The 13,366-nt window shown below is 42.9% G+C and overlaps 1 protein-coding gene across 1 annotated transcript in view; it reads right to left on the bottom strand.

Annotated features, from left to right (window-relative positions):
* Nucleotides 1-2,008: 2,008 nt before the first annotated feature.
* RIGI (RNA sensor RIG-I) overlaps nucleotides 2,009-13,366 on the bottom strand; it is a 145,780-nt gene continuing 134,422 nt past the window's right edge. Inside the window, exons 18-20 of the mRNA XM_073552463.1 lie at nucleotides 10,969-11,120; nucleotides 8,094-8,240; nucleotides 2,009-5,806 (exon numbers count right to left, since the gene is read on the bottom strand). Coding sequence (XP_073408564.1) covers nucleotides 5,489-5,806; nucleotides 8,094-8,240; nucleotides 10,969-11,120 — 617 coding nt within the window. The 3' untranslated portion in view covers nucleotides 2,009-5,488. The remainder of the gene's footprint in view (nucleotides 5,807-8,093; nucleotides 8,241-10,968; nucleotides 11,121-13,366) is intronic.

Genomic DNA, 13,366 nt, shown 5'->3' with positions numbered 1-13,366 from the left:
TGTTTTTAATCCATATAGCAAATAAGAACAGAAAAACAATTGTGGAATTGTACTTTTTTGCAATTTCAATGTACTTGGAATTTTTTTTTTTCAAGCTTTCCAGTGCATCAAAAGGATTGGAATCATTCAAAAGTACAATTAGTCCCGCAAAATACAAGCCCTCATACAGTTATGTAGACGGAAAGAAAAAAAAAAAAAAAAGCTATGGCTCTAGGAAAAAGGGGAGAAAAAATGATAACAGACATGTGAATGAGGCCTAACACTTGCTTGCTTTCTCCACAACCCTCAGTTTTGTGCATGTTAGGCCAGGATCACACTACCGTGTGTGATGCAATAAACTCGCATGAGTCTCTCGCATCACACACGGTAGTGTGTTCCCGGCCTTACTCCCAGACGCATCTCTATAGCTTTTGGACTTACTTTGATTAGGCATCCTGCTACTGTGGTAATGATTTTACACGTGCATCTTGGAAACTATCAATGAAAACCCAAGTTCTCAGGATTTTGATGGATTGTACAGTCAGTGTCACGACTCATTTTTGGGCAACTGGTTCTGCTTTATTTTAAACGAGGTTTTCAATTTTGCGTCAGCAAGGGTACATGCCTGTTTCCTTGCTGGCAGCTGCTGTGTTGCTGGTCAGCTGATGTGGGTAGTGACCACTCCCACCATCCTTTACACATGACGCATCAGCTGTTGGTAATAGAGTTGGTTTCTGAAGACCTGTGTAGGATTTTGGTGCTCTCTGGTGCCAGCAGTGTATTAGCTGCTTGAGGTCCTGGTTCCGTATCCTTTGTGTGGAGCTTTGCTGCAGAAGCTTGAGCTAATTTTTCGTCGTTCCTTTCCTTGTCTGTCGTGTGCTTGTCACTGTCCCGTGTTTACACTACCTGCAATGGTGAGGCTAGCGTCCTTGGGGCCAGTGCACTAGCCATGGTACAGTGAGGTGAAAGCTAGGGACTAGGCACATGGGGGCAGCAGGGGGTGGGAGGACCTGCATAGGGCATTAAGGCAGCTTAGGGAGAGGCTCAGATTGTTGTTAGAAGGTGCCCCATCCCTCTTTCCCTACTGTTAGGGCCTTCCTCTCCCTTTTTCCATCCGTTGTATGTTGTGCTGTCCGTCGGACTTTCCCACCCCAAGTGTGACAGTCAGCCGGCAAATGGCATTAAAGGGAACCTGTCACCAGGTTTGACCGATATGAGATATGGCCACCACCTCTCAGGCCTGATATACAGCATTATAGAATGCTGTATATATATCCCCAACTCCACCTGCAAGACAAGAAATAGAGCTTTTACTATACTCACCTGTGGGGCAGTCTAGTCCGAAGGGTGTCGCTGGTCTTGGTCCAGCACTTTCCTTCTTCTTGGAATGCCATCCTTCTTGCTTCGTGTTGATGATGCGTCCGTACGTAATCCACAGTCTCCTGGCGTAACACTCCTGCGCAGGAGTACTTCTCTGCCCTGACTAGGGCAAGGTAAAGTACTGCAGTGTGCTTGCATTGGGGCTCTTTGGCCTTTTCCTGCACATGCGCCCTGCAGTACTTTGCTCTGCCCTAGTCAGGGCAGACAAGTATGCATGTGGAGGAGTGCGATGCCGGGGAAACGCGTCATGCACACACAGCAAGAAGGAGGACTGCATTCCAAGAAGGGAGGTGTCGGACCAAGACCAACTACACCCAACGGACTGGTCCACCCTGCAGGTGAGTATAATAAAAGCCCTTTTTCTTGACTTGCAGGTCGGGTTGGGGGCATATATACAGCATTATAAAATGATTTATATCAGGTCTGAAAGGTTATAGCCGTATCTCATATCTGTCAAACCTGGGTGGCAGGTTTGCTTTAAAAGCATGTGCTATTTCTTAAATGCCAATAGCACGTAATTGAGATCTTGTTTCCAGTTCTAGAACCGTTTTTCTGAATGATGTTCTATAATATTATATTTGAAGAAATTTCTTTTAAATGTAATCATTTTAGCACATAATAGACACACAAGAGAAAAGTCCCAACTAAATAATTGTATATAAATTTATTCATAAAGAAAACCACCAGCTACTGATTAGATAAAGACATAATATGTTAGAATTGTCATCTAACAGTTAAAAAATCAGATAAAATTATACTAGGAAGTTTAACAGGCATGTATTGGCTTATAGAGAGATTTACATATAAAAGATCACAGCATTGAAGTGTAGAACACCCCCACATATATACCGTAAGTACCATCAGACCCAATGAAGGTACAATCAAAAATGACACCACAAGAATATTATTGTATGCTACCATATACCTATGCAATAATTCATGCATAATTGTCACCTATTTAGATCTAAAAAGCCCCCAATAGAATATTAACTGATTTATTTACATGCAGTAACCCTTAACAATCTACAGTAATCATTTGTCGATATGAAAAATATCTAAACATTTGCAAATTATGTCCTTGTCATACCGCTATCGCACACATGTTGAGAAAAATCTTCCATTGTATGTAGTGGTATAAAGAGTCCAACACTCGGTTTATGCTATTTTTTGGTTGCCAGCAGCTCGGTTTATGCAGGTTGTGCTTCTATGTCAGGTCATCCATTAATGGGTTTCCAGGTTCCAAAGCCTCTTTCTTCTGGGGGCTGCTTCAGTCATAAAAGAACCAATCCATACCCCTCTCGTAAATCCCACTGATCCCCGCCTGTTTACGCTGGCTTCTCATATCTGAAACGTGGCAGGTCACTATCGATTTGTTATTTTTTTCTAGGCATTATTTACATTATAAATTGCGGCACCATAAGATCTGTAGTCATATAACATACTGGTCCCCCATTTAACAAAAATGGCATAATCTGTGCCAAATACTGACTTCAACTCCATATTTATTAGATGATGGACCGTAATGGTCAATTTGGCATGAATTACACCAGAGCAACTTTTTAACTATGGCAGTACACGTCCCAGTATTCGATATAACAGCGTGTTAATTGGACTGCAGCTCTTTTCTAAAATTGGGAAGTGTACCAGCTTGTCAAATATCACACGTTAATGTCGAATTTTGCACAAATTGCAACTTTTTAATCATTGTTAAAAATGGTTCCAAGATAAACATTTGTTCCACTTTTTTTAATGACCTGTCTAAATACGTGACCTTTTTGTGACTTTTATGGAGAAATGTAATCATAAATAGGTTCATGTGGTTAACAATGCCTTTTTTTACATTTTGGGCTTAGGTACTAAAAATGGAGAAATAGTGTAAAACAATGATAAATTTGGCTTAGGGAGTGAAGACAATGAAATGTCGCAATCTGCAAAAGTACGTTAATGTCCGATTTAAGCTCGCTCTGCCAGCAGATAAACACAGATACCGGCGCACACTGCTAGACACAATAGCATTTGATATTTTATGCTTGCTTTTTTTTCTGTTCTTTAAAGAAATCTATGGAAACAGATGCCAGAAAAAGCCACACTTAAACCCTTAAAGAAGCACTCCCAATAAGTTTTTTTTATTCATTAACTTTGTGTATATGTGAATGTTATGTAGTGTGAAAGTATTCATATACTGCTCTCTTTGGTGTCCAGCACCTCTCTTCTCCTCTTCTCAGTGACGTCACTGCTCTGCAGACTCTCCGGGTTACACAGCGCTCTGTGAGACCCAGAAGTACCTTTTGCAATACAAGTCTATGGAACTAGACTCCATAGGCTTACACTGTAAATGATCTCCAGGCTCACACCACAGAGTCATCTGGCTAGTCGCAATTGCCGCGAGTTCACTGAGAAGAACGGGTCTGTGAATGTAGAATTTCTGGTATTTTATGATAGGAATGGATCCTAATGCTACAAACCCTGGCAAAAATTATGGAATCACCGGCCTTGGAGGATGTTCATTCCATTGTTTAATTTTGTAGGACAAAAGCAGATCACAGACATGGCACAAAACTAAAGTCATTTCAAATGGCAACTTTCTGGCTTTAAGAAACACTAAAATAAATCAAGAACAAAAAATGTGGTAGTCAGTAATGGTTACATTTTTAAACCAAGCATGGGGAAAAAAATATGGAATCACTCAATTCTGAGGAATGGAATTACCCTGTAAATTTCATTCCCAAAACGAACACCTGCATCAAATTAGATCTGCTCATTAGTCTGCATCTAAAAAGGAGTGAGCACACCTTGGAGAGCTGTTGCACCAAGTGAACTGACATGAATCATGGCTCCAACACGAGAGATGTCAACTGAAACAAAGGAGAGGATTATCAAACTCTTAAAAGAGGGTAAATCATCACACAATGTTGCAAAATATGTTGGTTGTTCATAGTCAGCTGTGTCTAAAATCTAGACCAAATACAAATAACATGGGAAGGTTGTTAAAGGCAAACATACTGATAGACCTGGGAAGACATCAAAGCGTCAAGACCGGAAACTTAAAGCAATATGTCTCCAAAACAGGAAATGCACACCTAAACAAATGAAGAACGAATGGGAAGAAACTGGAGTCATCGTCTGGGACCGAACTGTAAGAAACCGCCTAAAGGAAATGGGATTTACATACAGAAAAGCTAAACAAATTCCACAGTCATTGATGATATGAGGCTGAAGGTCAGGTAAAGGCACTGGGGAGATGGCTGTCATTACATCTTCAATAAATGCACAAAATTTATGTTGATATTTTGGACACTTTTCTTATCCCATCAATTGAAAGGATGTTTGGCGATGATGAAATCATTTTTCAAGATGATAATGCATCCTTCCATAGAGCAAAAACTGTGAAAACATTCCTTGAAAAAAGACACATAAGGTCAATGTCCTTGCCTGCAAATAGTCCGGATCTCAATCCAATTGAAAATCTTAAAAAACTAACCATTACTGACTACCACATTTTTTGTTCTTGATTTCTTTTAGTGTTTCTTAAAGCCAGAAAGTTGCCATTTGAATTGACTTTAATTTTGCAGAAAAAAAAGCAGATCACAGACAAGGCACAAAAGAATGAACATCCTCCAATGCCGGTGATTCCATAATTTTTGCCAGGGGTTGTAAATGCCATATACACAGCTTAACTGAATGCTGAAAAGCTGCGTACTACGGTAGCAGTATTTCCCGAAATCTCATCCACATGCTGCAGACAAAATCCACAGCAGAATAGTTGACCTGAATTGGAGATATGGAGTCTACAGCATGCCAATAAATGTTGCACATATTATGCCCATGGAAATGCTGTGCTTTTTAACCACTGCCTTTTTTGCTGCTGGACGTCCACAGTTTCTGTGGGAATGTGCCCTTCTGTTAAAATTCTTTCACACAAGATACATGTGGATGGTTTGTTCTGAAATCAAGGTAATAGGTGTGTTAGTATGAAAGCGGCCTTGAGATCTAATAGGACATTAATCAGCACAGCATTCAGGACCTAAGAACATGAGGAGAAAAAGCAGACATTAGGTAGCTTCATTGTGGTGGAATTGGGCTAGAACTGTCCAAGCCTACAGAAGTAATTTAGACACCTCAAGGACTTTTACTCTTGACTAACAGAGAATGGCTCATCTATTTCTTCGGAACTAAATACCTTCATTTTAAAGTCGACTTTTACCCATTTATTGAAATATTTTTGAAATCCATCAGCATTTTCAACCACAAACTTCTCAATTTTGATGAAAGGAATGTCGGGGAACCTGAGGTAGGTACCAGAGATCCCCCAGTCCTCTCCACATTTGGGATTCTTGCAGTAAATTTTGTGCGTTTTCCGGATTCCATCAAACGATCTTGGACTTGAATGTGGCTTTGTAATATACCGATCTTTAAAGTCTTTATCGATCACTGTGTGATGTGCAATCTGGAAAAAGACGATACACTGCTGATAAATGGTAATTCAGAATCCAGGCCTACATTATAACTTGAAAGACATGGGGACACAATGGAAGAATCAGTAATTGACACACAAAGATAAAGAACTACATGAAAGAATTGCCAATCAGATAGATTTTATGCCTCGGCCTCCTCCAAATGTCTGGATGTCCCCAGCAGATTCAGGAGTGTAATCATTCAGAAATATTTTAATGGAAGGATACATGTTTAGGACCACGGCACAAACTCCTGTATATCATGGAAGTCACTTGATTACTAAATCTTTTCTTTCACAGAAACCTCGGCACTCCAGCTCTTTCCATCAGTTGTATTTGGTATCGCAGTTTAACCTCATTCTAAATGATCAGAACTGTGCTGTAATATCAAACACCCCATGGACAAAAGGTAATCATACTTCTGATTAAAAGGCAGATTAACTGTGCCAGAACCCTAGTGCAAGGCATGTGGGTTTTTTCTCACCAATTAAGCCATATTTATACGTTTGACACATTTTTCAACATACTCAAAAAGTAGGCATGGTTGGATGGAAAAAAAGCAGGAAAAAGGCGATGTCATGTACCAACCCGTGCCAAGATTTGGCATTAATTATGGGACCACAGTAGGTGAAATAATAGATGGTGTAAATTAGATTAGACACAGGCACCAAATCTTTCAGAATTAACACTATGGTAAATCTAGTGCATTTTAAAGGCATTTTCCATGAACAAAGTGCAATTTAATCAACAGATCTATAGAGTAGAATGGAATATTAAGAAGATCCAAGTCAGTGACCTACGAGCTCTGGCAGCCATTAAGCTCTTGGGTTACTGACTTATGATGACCTTACAGAGCTGGTGACATGACACAAACATTCGCTCCTTTGATACACAAAAAAAAACAAAAAAAAAAAACAGGCATGGAAATGTGTTCCTCACACAAACGTGAGTAGCTGAGTGTCAGCAGTATATTCAGCTATATTTTCTCCCCTGGGCAAGATTGTTGTGTGTGTGAGCATGAGCTGTAGCAAATGGACATGGCAAAAAACACAGTAGCTAGCAGGCACATAAGATTACCTCAGCACAGGAACATTTTTTTTTTTTTAGCGTTTTACTTGCTTCAATAGTCCCCATGGCATATTAGAAGCTGTGATCATCCGATCGCTTGTGCTACACTGCTCTATGTACCAGAAATGCTCACTTGCTATGACAACCACAGGGGTCTACTGCAGACCCCGGGTTGTCACGCCAACCCAAGTGACCCGTGATCATGTGACACGGGCACCGATGGGTGGGGTTAATGACGTGCTTCCTGAGCGTGCATGATAAATGCCGCTGTCAAAGTTTGACAGCAGCATTTAACATGTTAATAGCCGCGGGTGGATCGGGATTCCACCGGCGGCTGTTAGGGGCTCATAATAAGATCAGCTGTCATGTGCTGGAAAACAGGGGGAGGTGTCCAATGTCGGATATACCAGTCATTGGATGTTAAGGGGTTAAAATACACAATGTATGTCGTAAATACGATTCTCAAAAAACATCTAAACTGCTTTTTTTTCCGGCAATGTCACAGATTTCTTTCCCCATTTCCAGTAAACTATGTAGATAAATGAATTGTGTATTTCAAGAGTACAACTCGTCCCACAAAAAACAAACCTTTATAAGTCTATGTGGACAGAAAATCAAAAAGTTAATGCAAAGACTGAAATTGACCATGTTGGGAAGGAGTTAAAGCCACAATATTTACAACTACCATGTCATAGGTGTTCATGATCCAGCAGGACAGCGGGACGTATAGGCCCATCTGAAATTGGCTGTTGGCCACATAGTGGCCCCAATTTGTCAAGACTGGATATTTTCATGGTTGTTTTGATGTCCTGGAGTCAGATGCTCCCGATTCATGAAAAGAAGCATGCCTCTTAATGAATCAGGGGTGTCTGAAAAGTTGCATGCACCTCTGTGTGCCTCACTACAAATTATACTCCAGTCTTTTGTGGTGTTATGAACGCCAACAGCTACACTTAGATTCGATGAGTTGTAGCTTCATGCCCCCACCCCGCCAATTTTGGTGGAGCTGGGAGAAACTGGAAAAGTCACAAGTAGCTAAATGTTGGCGGAACGCAAGAGTTGTGCAAAAAGGTTGCGACTTTTTAAAATAATTCACACCAAAATTATGGTGAAATTGGCTTTATGAATAGTGGCCAGTGTGTGAAAATAACTTGTTTTTTATACCTGCCACTCTTGGTTTTAGAGCTATGTTCTGAAATCACGTTCACTTACTTGTATAACTCGAATGTCATCTGTATTACACCCAAACATTTTGCACTTTGCACAAAGCAGTCGTTTATTTTCTTCACTCAGTTCTCTCGGCTTTAAGCGCCTTTTCAAATCCCGCTGTTTCTTATCTTCTCTTTGGAATCGGAGACTCTGATGAACAGACAATATTTAGAAGCACATACAGCATGGAACAGATTGTGCAGATTGCACTGGTTCTGCAAGTACTCTATACGTGATACATACACGTCACACCCCGAACACTGCTCAATGAACCTAGGTAACACACTCACTGCTCGTATACCAACTGCTCCAAAAGTGGAGCCAAGTATTGAATACATCTACAAAGAACAGTTGGGGAGGTTCACATGTCCATATTGGTACTGTCAATTCTCATCTATGATATGGTCACAATTCCCAGCCCAACCAATATCTTGCTGTTCTGGTTCTGAAATATTGTGTCAGGTCAGACCTTGTGGTCATTAGTGGTCAGACTTTTAAATTATTGCCAAAATATGGACGGTTGGAAAATTACCTTCTGGTGAAGTGCTAACAGCAAGAAGTGTTAGGCTGTGTTCACACTTTGAGTTTAGGTGTGTTTTTTTTTCAGTGAATGAAATATGAAATCTGGTGCTGACTTTTTTCCTTGCAGATTTGAAGCAGTTGCAAATCTGCAGCATGTAAATTCTTCCAATGTGTTTGCAGTGTTTTTAACTCATTTTAATGAATGGGGAAAAAAATGCATCAAAAACGCGCGTATTAGATGCACCGTTGTTCCGTTGTTAGGGGACCACTTCTTACTCTTCACTTATTCTTGCTTCTCAGCTAAATATTCTTTTTTAACCGGAATCTGTCAGCAGGTTTTTGCTATGTGATCTTACAGCGCCATGAGGTAGGGACAGAGACCCTGGTTCCAGCAATGTCTCACTTAGTTTACTGGGTTCAGCAGTTATGATAGAATCACAGCTTTCTATGCTGCAGATCTAGCAGAGCTCAGTTGTTGGCCGCACCCAGATCTCAGCTTTCTATGTGCATTGTATTGTGATGGAGAGGTGCTAATCAATGCTGGGGGCGTGGTTGGCCTAGGAGGCAGGCTGCTAATCAATGCTGGGGGCGTGGTTGGCCTAGGAGGCAGGCTGCTAATCAATGCTGGGGGCGTGGTTGGCCTAGGAGGCAGGCTGCTAATCAATGCTGGGGGCGTGGTTGGCCTAGGAGGCAGGCTGCTAATCAATGTTGGGGGCGTGGTTGGCCTAGGAGGCAGGCTGCTAATCAATGTTGGGGGCGTGGTTGGGCTAGGAGGCAAGCTGCTAATCAATGCTGGGGGCGTGGTTGGCCTAGGAGGTAGGCTGCTAATCAATGCTGGGGGCGTGGTTGGCCTAGGAGGCAGGCTGCTAATCAATGTTGGGGGCGTGGTTGGGCTAGGAGGCAAGCTGCTAATCAATGCTGGGGGCGTGGTTGGACTAGGAGGCAGGCTGCTAATGCTGGGGGCGTGGTTGGACTAGGAGGCAGGCTGCTACTCAATGCTGGGGGCGTGGTTGGACTAGGAGGCAGGCTGCTACTCAATGCTGGGGGCGTGGTTGGACTAGGAGGCAGGCTGCTAATGCTGGGGGCGTGGTTGGACTAGGAGGCAAGCTGCTAATCAATGCTGGGGGCGTGGTTGGACTAGGAGGCAGGCTGCTAATGCTGGGGGCGTGGTTAGACTAGGAGGCAGGCTGCTAATCAATACTGGGGGCGTGGTTGGACTAGGAGGCAGGCTGCTACTCAATGCTGGGGGCGTGGTTGGACTAGGAGGCAGGCTGCTAATCAATGCTGGGGGCGTGGTTGGACTAGGAGGCAGGCTGCTAATCAATGCTGGGGGCGTGGTTGGACTAGGAGGCAGGCTGCTAATCAATGCTGGGGGCGTGGTTGGACTAGGAGGCAGGCTGCTAATCATTGCTGGGGGCGTGGTTGGACTAGGAGGCAGGCTGCTAATCAATGCTGGGGCGTGATTGGACTAGGAGGCAAACTGCTTATCAATGCTAGGGGTGTGGTTGGACTAGGAGGCAGGCTGCTTATCAGACAGGAGGCCGCTTGTCCTGTAGTGATAATCTCTTGCTGATAAAACACGGTTTGTACTGAAACAGCAAAACACAGCCCAGTAAGTGACACATCACTGGAATCAGGCTCTTTTAGACTTCACCATGGTACTCTCAGATTACAGAGCAAAAATTTGCTGACAAATTCCTTTTCGCAGTTCCAGAAATATTTTTATTAAGTGCGGCTGATATGCTAAATTTTCTGGTATTGAAAAGGGGGGCATTGTTCACAGGATTCTTTTGGGTCATGTCTGTAGGCTGCAGTGCATAAATTACTCCCAATGCAGCCATTCATTACAATAGGGAAAACGGAGTCACATTGTGCTCTGTCCACCCTATGCATCAGCAGTGTCTACCTCTAAGGCATACACAAGTGTGGTTGACACTTTTGTGCGTTAAATTGGAGACTTGCCAATTCATCACAGTGAAGGCTCTGTTAGGAGTTCTGTGTAGATCACATTGTTTTTCAGGGCTCTGACAGAAGCCCTGATGGAGCCACAAACATGTGCCTGAACCTGATACAAATATAGCTTTAGGTCCCTGGCCGGCTAGCCATTGCATCAAGAGGGTGTTAGGGTGCTCGACTAACAAAGGAAACCAACTCTCTGTCCAGCTGTGCCTGCACTCTACTATTACATAAAAGTTTACAATTACACCATTTAGTTTCCATGTACAAAAATAGACAAAAGGTCGGTTGACAGATAGATTCTAAGCATAATCTAACATAACAAAATGACCCTTTCCTCCACCACAATATCCCCATCCACATTTAATGCTCATTTCTTCCATCCTGCAATAAAGGTTACCTGTGCCAGAAATTCGGCCTTGTCTTGTTTCTGCAACTGTGTCACAGCTTCGTCCATCATAGTCTCACGTAATATGTTATGCTTTTCTTTAAGAGCTTGCTCTTTCTTACTTGTGACAAGAAAGCACTTGCTTTCCTTTGCTCTGCCTCGTCCTATGTAGCACATAAAGAAATTCCCGTTTTAGCAGGTATAATATGGCAACAATATACGTAGAAGCACTTACGGTATCTGATTATAGGGCACTGCCCGCCATTGACAGTCTACATTCTATAGCATCATCCATCTACAATCAGAAGGCAGATCAGGACCTACTCCACAAGTATGTCATTATGGTGACAGCTCTCATCACTATTAGGCTGGAGTCAGACACAACTTATAAAAATACGGACTGTATTTTACGGTCGTAATACGCAGAAATGTTCCCTGAACAGTGATCCGTATGTCATCCGTTGTCAAGGTGTGGCTGCGTTTTTTGCGCATGTAATATATATATAATTGAGACATATCTATCTATATATGCATATATAAAAGTGAATGTATGTATGTGTGTGTATCACCAACCAATCACGAAGCATCTTTCATTTCACCAGAGCTGTTTAAAAGAAGCTGAGCTGTGATTGGTTGCTATGAGCAATAGTTTTCTCACTCCATGACAACACCTCAGTAGCCACTGCCATGGTGGGAGAAATCTAATATCCCCAGGAACATAAGCTCCCAGCCATTGTCTGCCCCTAGGAAGGAGCAGAGAGCACATGACAGAAATGAATCCCCCCTCACTGCCCATATCCCCATCACACATCCTCAATCTCGTAGGCACATCTTCCCTCTTAAATGGATACCCGCTATGGAAGTTAGGATGTGGGATATTAGCTGTAGTAGTCCGGTGGCTCTGGCAGAATGATGTGGGATATTAGGGGTAGTAGTCCGGTGGCTCTGGCTGAAGGGATGATGTTGGATATTATGGGTTTTAGGCCGGTGGCTCTGACGGGATGATGTGGAATATTAGGGGTAGTAGTCCGATGGCTTTGGCTGACGGGATTATGTAGAATATTAGGGGTAGTAGTCCAGTGGCTCTGACGGGATGATGTGGGATATTAGTGGTAGTTGTCCGGTGACTCTGGCTGACGGGATGATGTGGGATATTAGGGGTAGTAGTCCGGTGGCTTTGATGGGATGATGTGGGATATTAGTGGTAGTAGTCCGGTGGCTCTGGCTGACGGGGTGATGTGGGATATTAGGGGTAGTAGTCCTGTGGCTCTGGCTGACGGGACGATGTGGGATATTAGGGGTAGTAGTCCGTTGGCTCTGGCTGACGGGATCATGTGGGATATTAGTGGTAGTAGTCCGGTGGCTCTGGCTGATGGGATGATGTGGGATTATAGTGAATGTGGCTATGCAGAGTGGGAGGGGCTCTACACTCAGCTTTATAAACTGTGTTCCAAATTATTATGCAAAAAGTTTAGGAGTGATAAGGTTAGAATTTTTTTGTTTGTCATTTAAACTCATTGAAGTGTGTCAGGGCTCTTTATATCACTGAAAGCAATTGCAGATACCTGTGCAAATTAGTTTGGCAGGTGTGTCCAAATAAAGGCAAGACTACTTAAGAAGGCTGTTCCACATTATTAAGCAGCCTACATTTTTTGCCAAAATGGGAAAGAAAAAGGATGTGTCGGCTGCTGTGAAGCAACAAATTGTGGAGTATTTAGGTCAAGGCATGACTACAATCAACATTGCCAAGACACTTCATAGTGATCATCGCACAATCAAGTAGTATGATTCCCAGCACACACGTGTGCATGCTGATAAGGAAAAATTGAGGACTCTTTCCAACAGGCAATTGCGTCAGGTTAAAAGAGCAGCTGCAAAAATGCCTTGTCATAGCAGCAGACAAGTTTTTGAAGCTGCTGGTGCCTCCAACATCCCCCGAACAACAAGATGCAGGGTCCTTCAGAAGTTTGCAGCTGAGCGCAAGTCATCCTGTCGACCACCTCTATCCACTGCACACAAGCAGAAACGGCTCCAGTGGGCCAAACGATACATGAAGACTGACTTCCAAACTGTTATGTTCACCGATGAGTGCCGTGCAACGCTCGATGGTCCAGATGGATGGAGTGGAGGATGGCTGGTTGATGGACACCCCATAAAAACACGGCTAAGGCGCCAACAAGGAGGAGGTGGAGTAATGTTTTGGGCTGGAATCATGGGGAGAGAGATTGTCGGCCCCTTTAGGATCCCTGAAGGGGTAAAGATATACTCCATAATCTATGTGGAGTTTCTAAAACAGCACTTCCTGCCATGGTTCAAGAGGAAGAACCGTGCTTTCCGCAGCAAGATCATTTTCATGCATGATAATGCTCCGTCTCATGCTGCAAATAACACATCTGCATCTCTGGCTACT

Source organism: Dendrobates tinctorius, unplaced genomic scaffold, assembly GCF_039654945.1.
Source record: "Dendrobates tinctorius isolate UK_male_01 unplaced genomic scaffold, ASM3965494v1 ptg000191l, whole genome shotgun sequence".
Classification (NCBI taxonomy): domain Eukaryota; kingdom Metazoa; phylum Chordata; class Amphibia; order Anura; family Dendrobatidae; genus Dendrobates; species Dendrobates tinctorius.
Note: the sequence above shows the minus strand (reverse complement) of the source record. Positions and strands in the feature narration are given on the sequence as shown.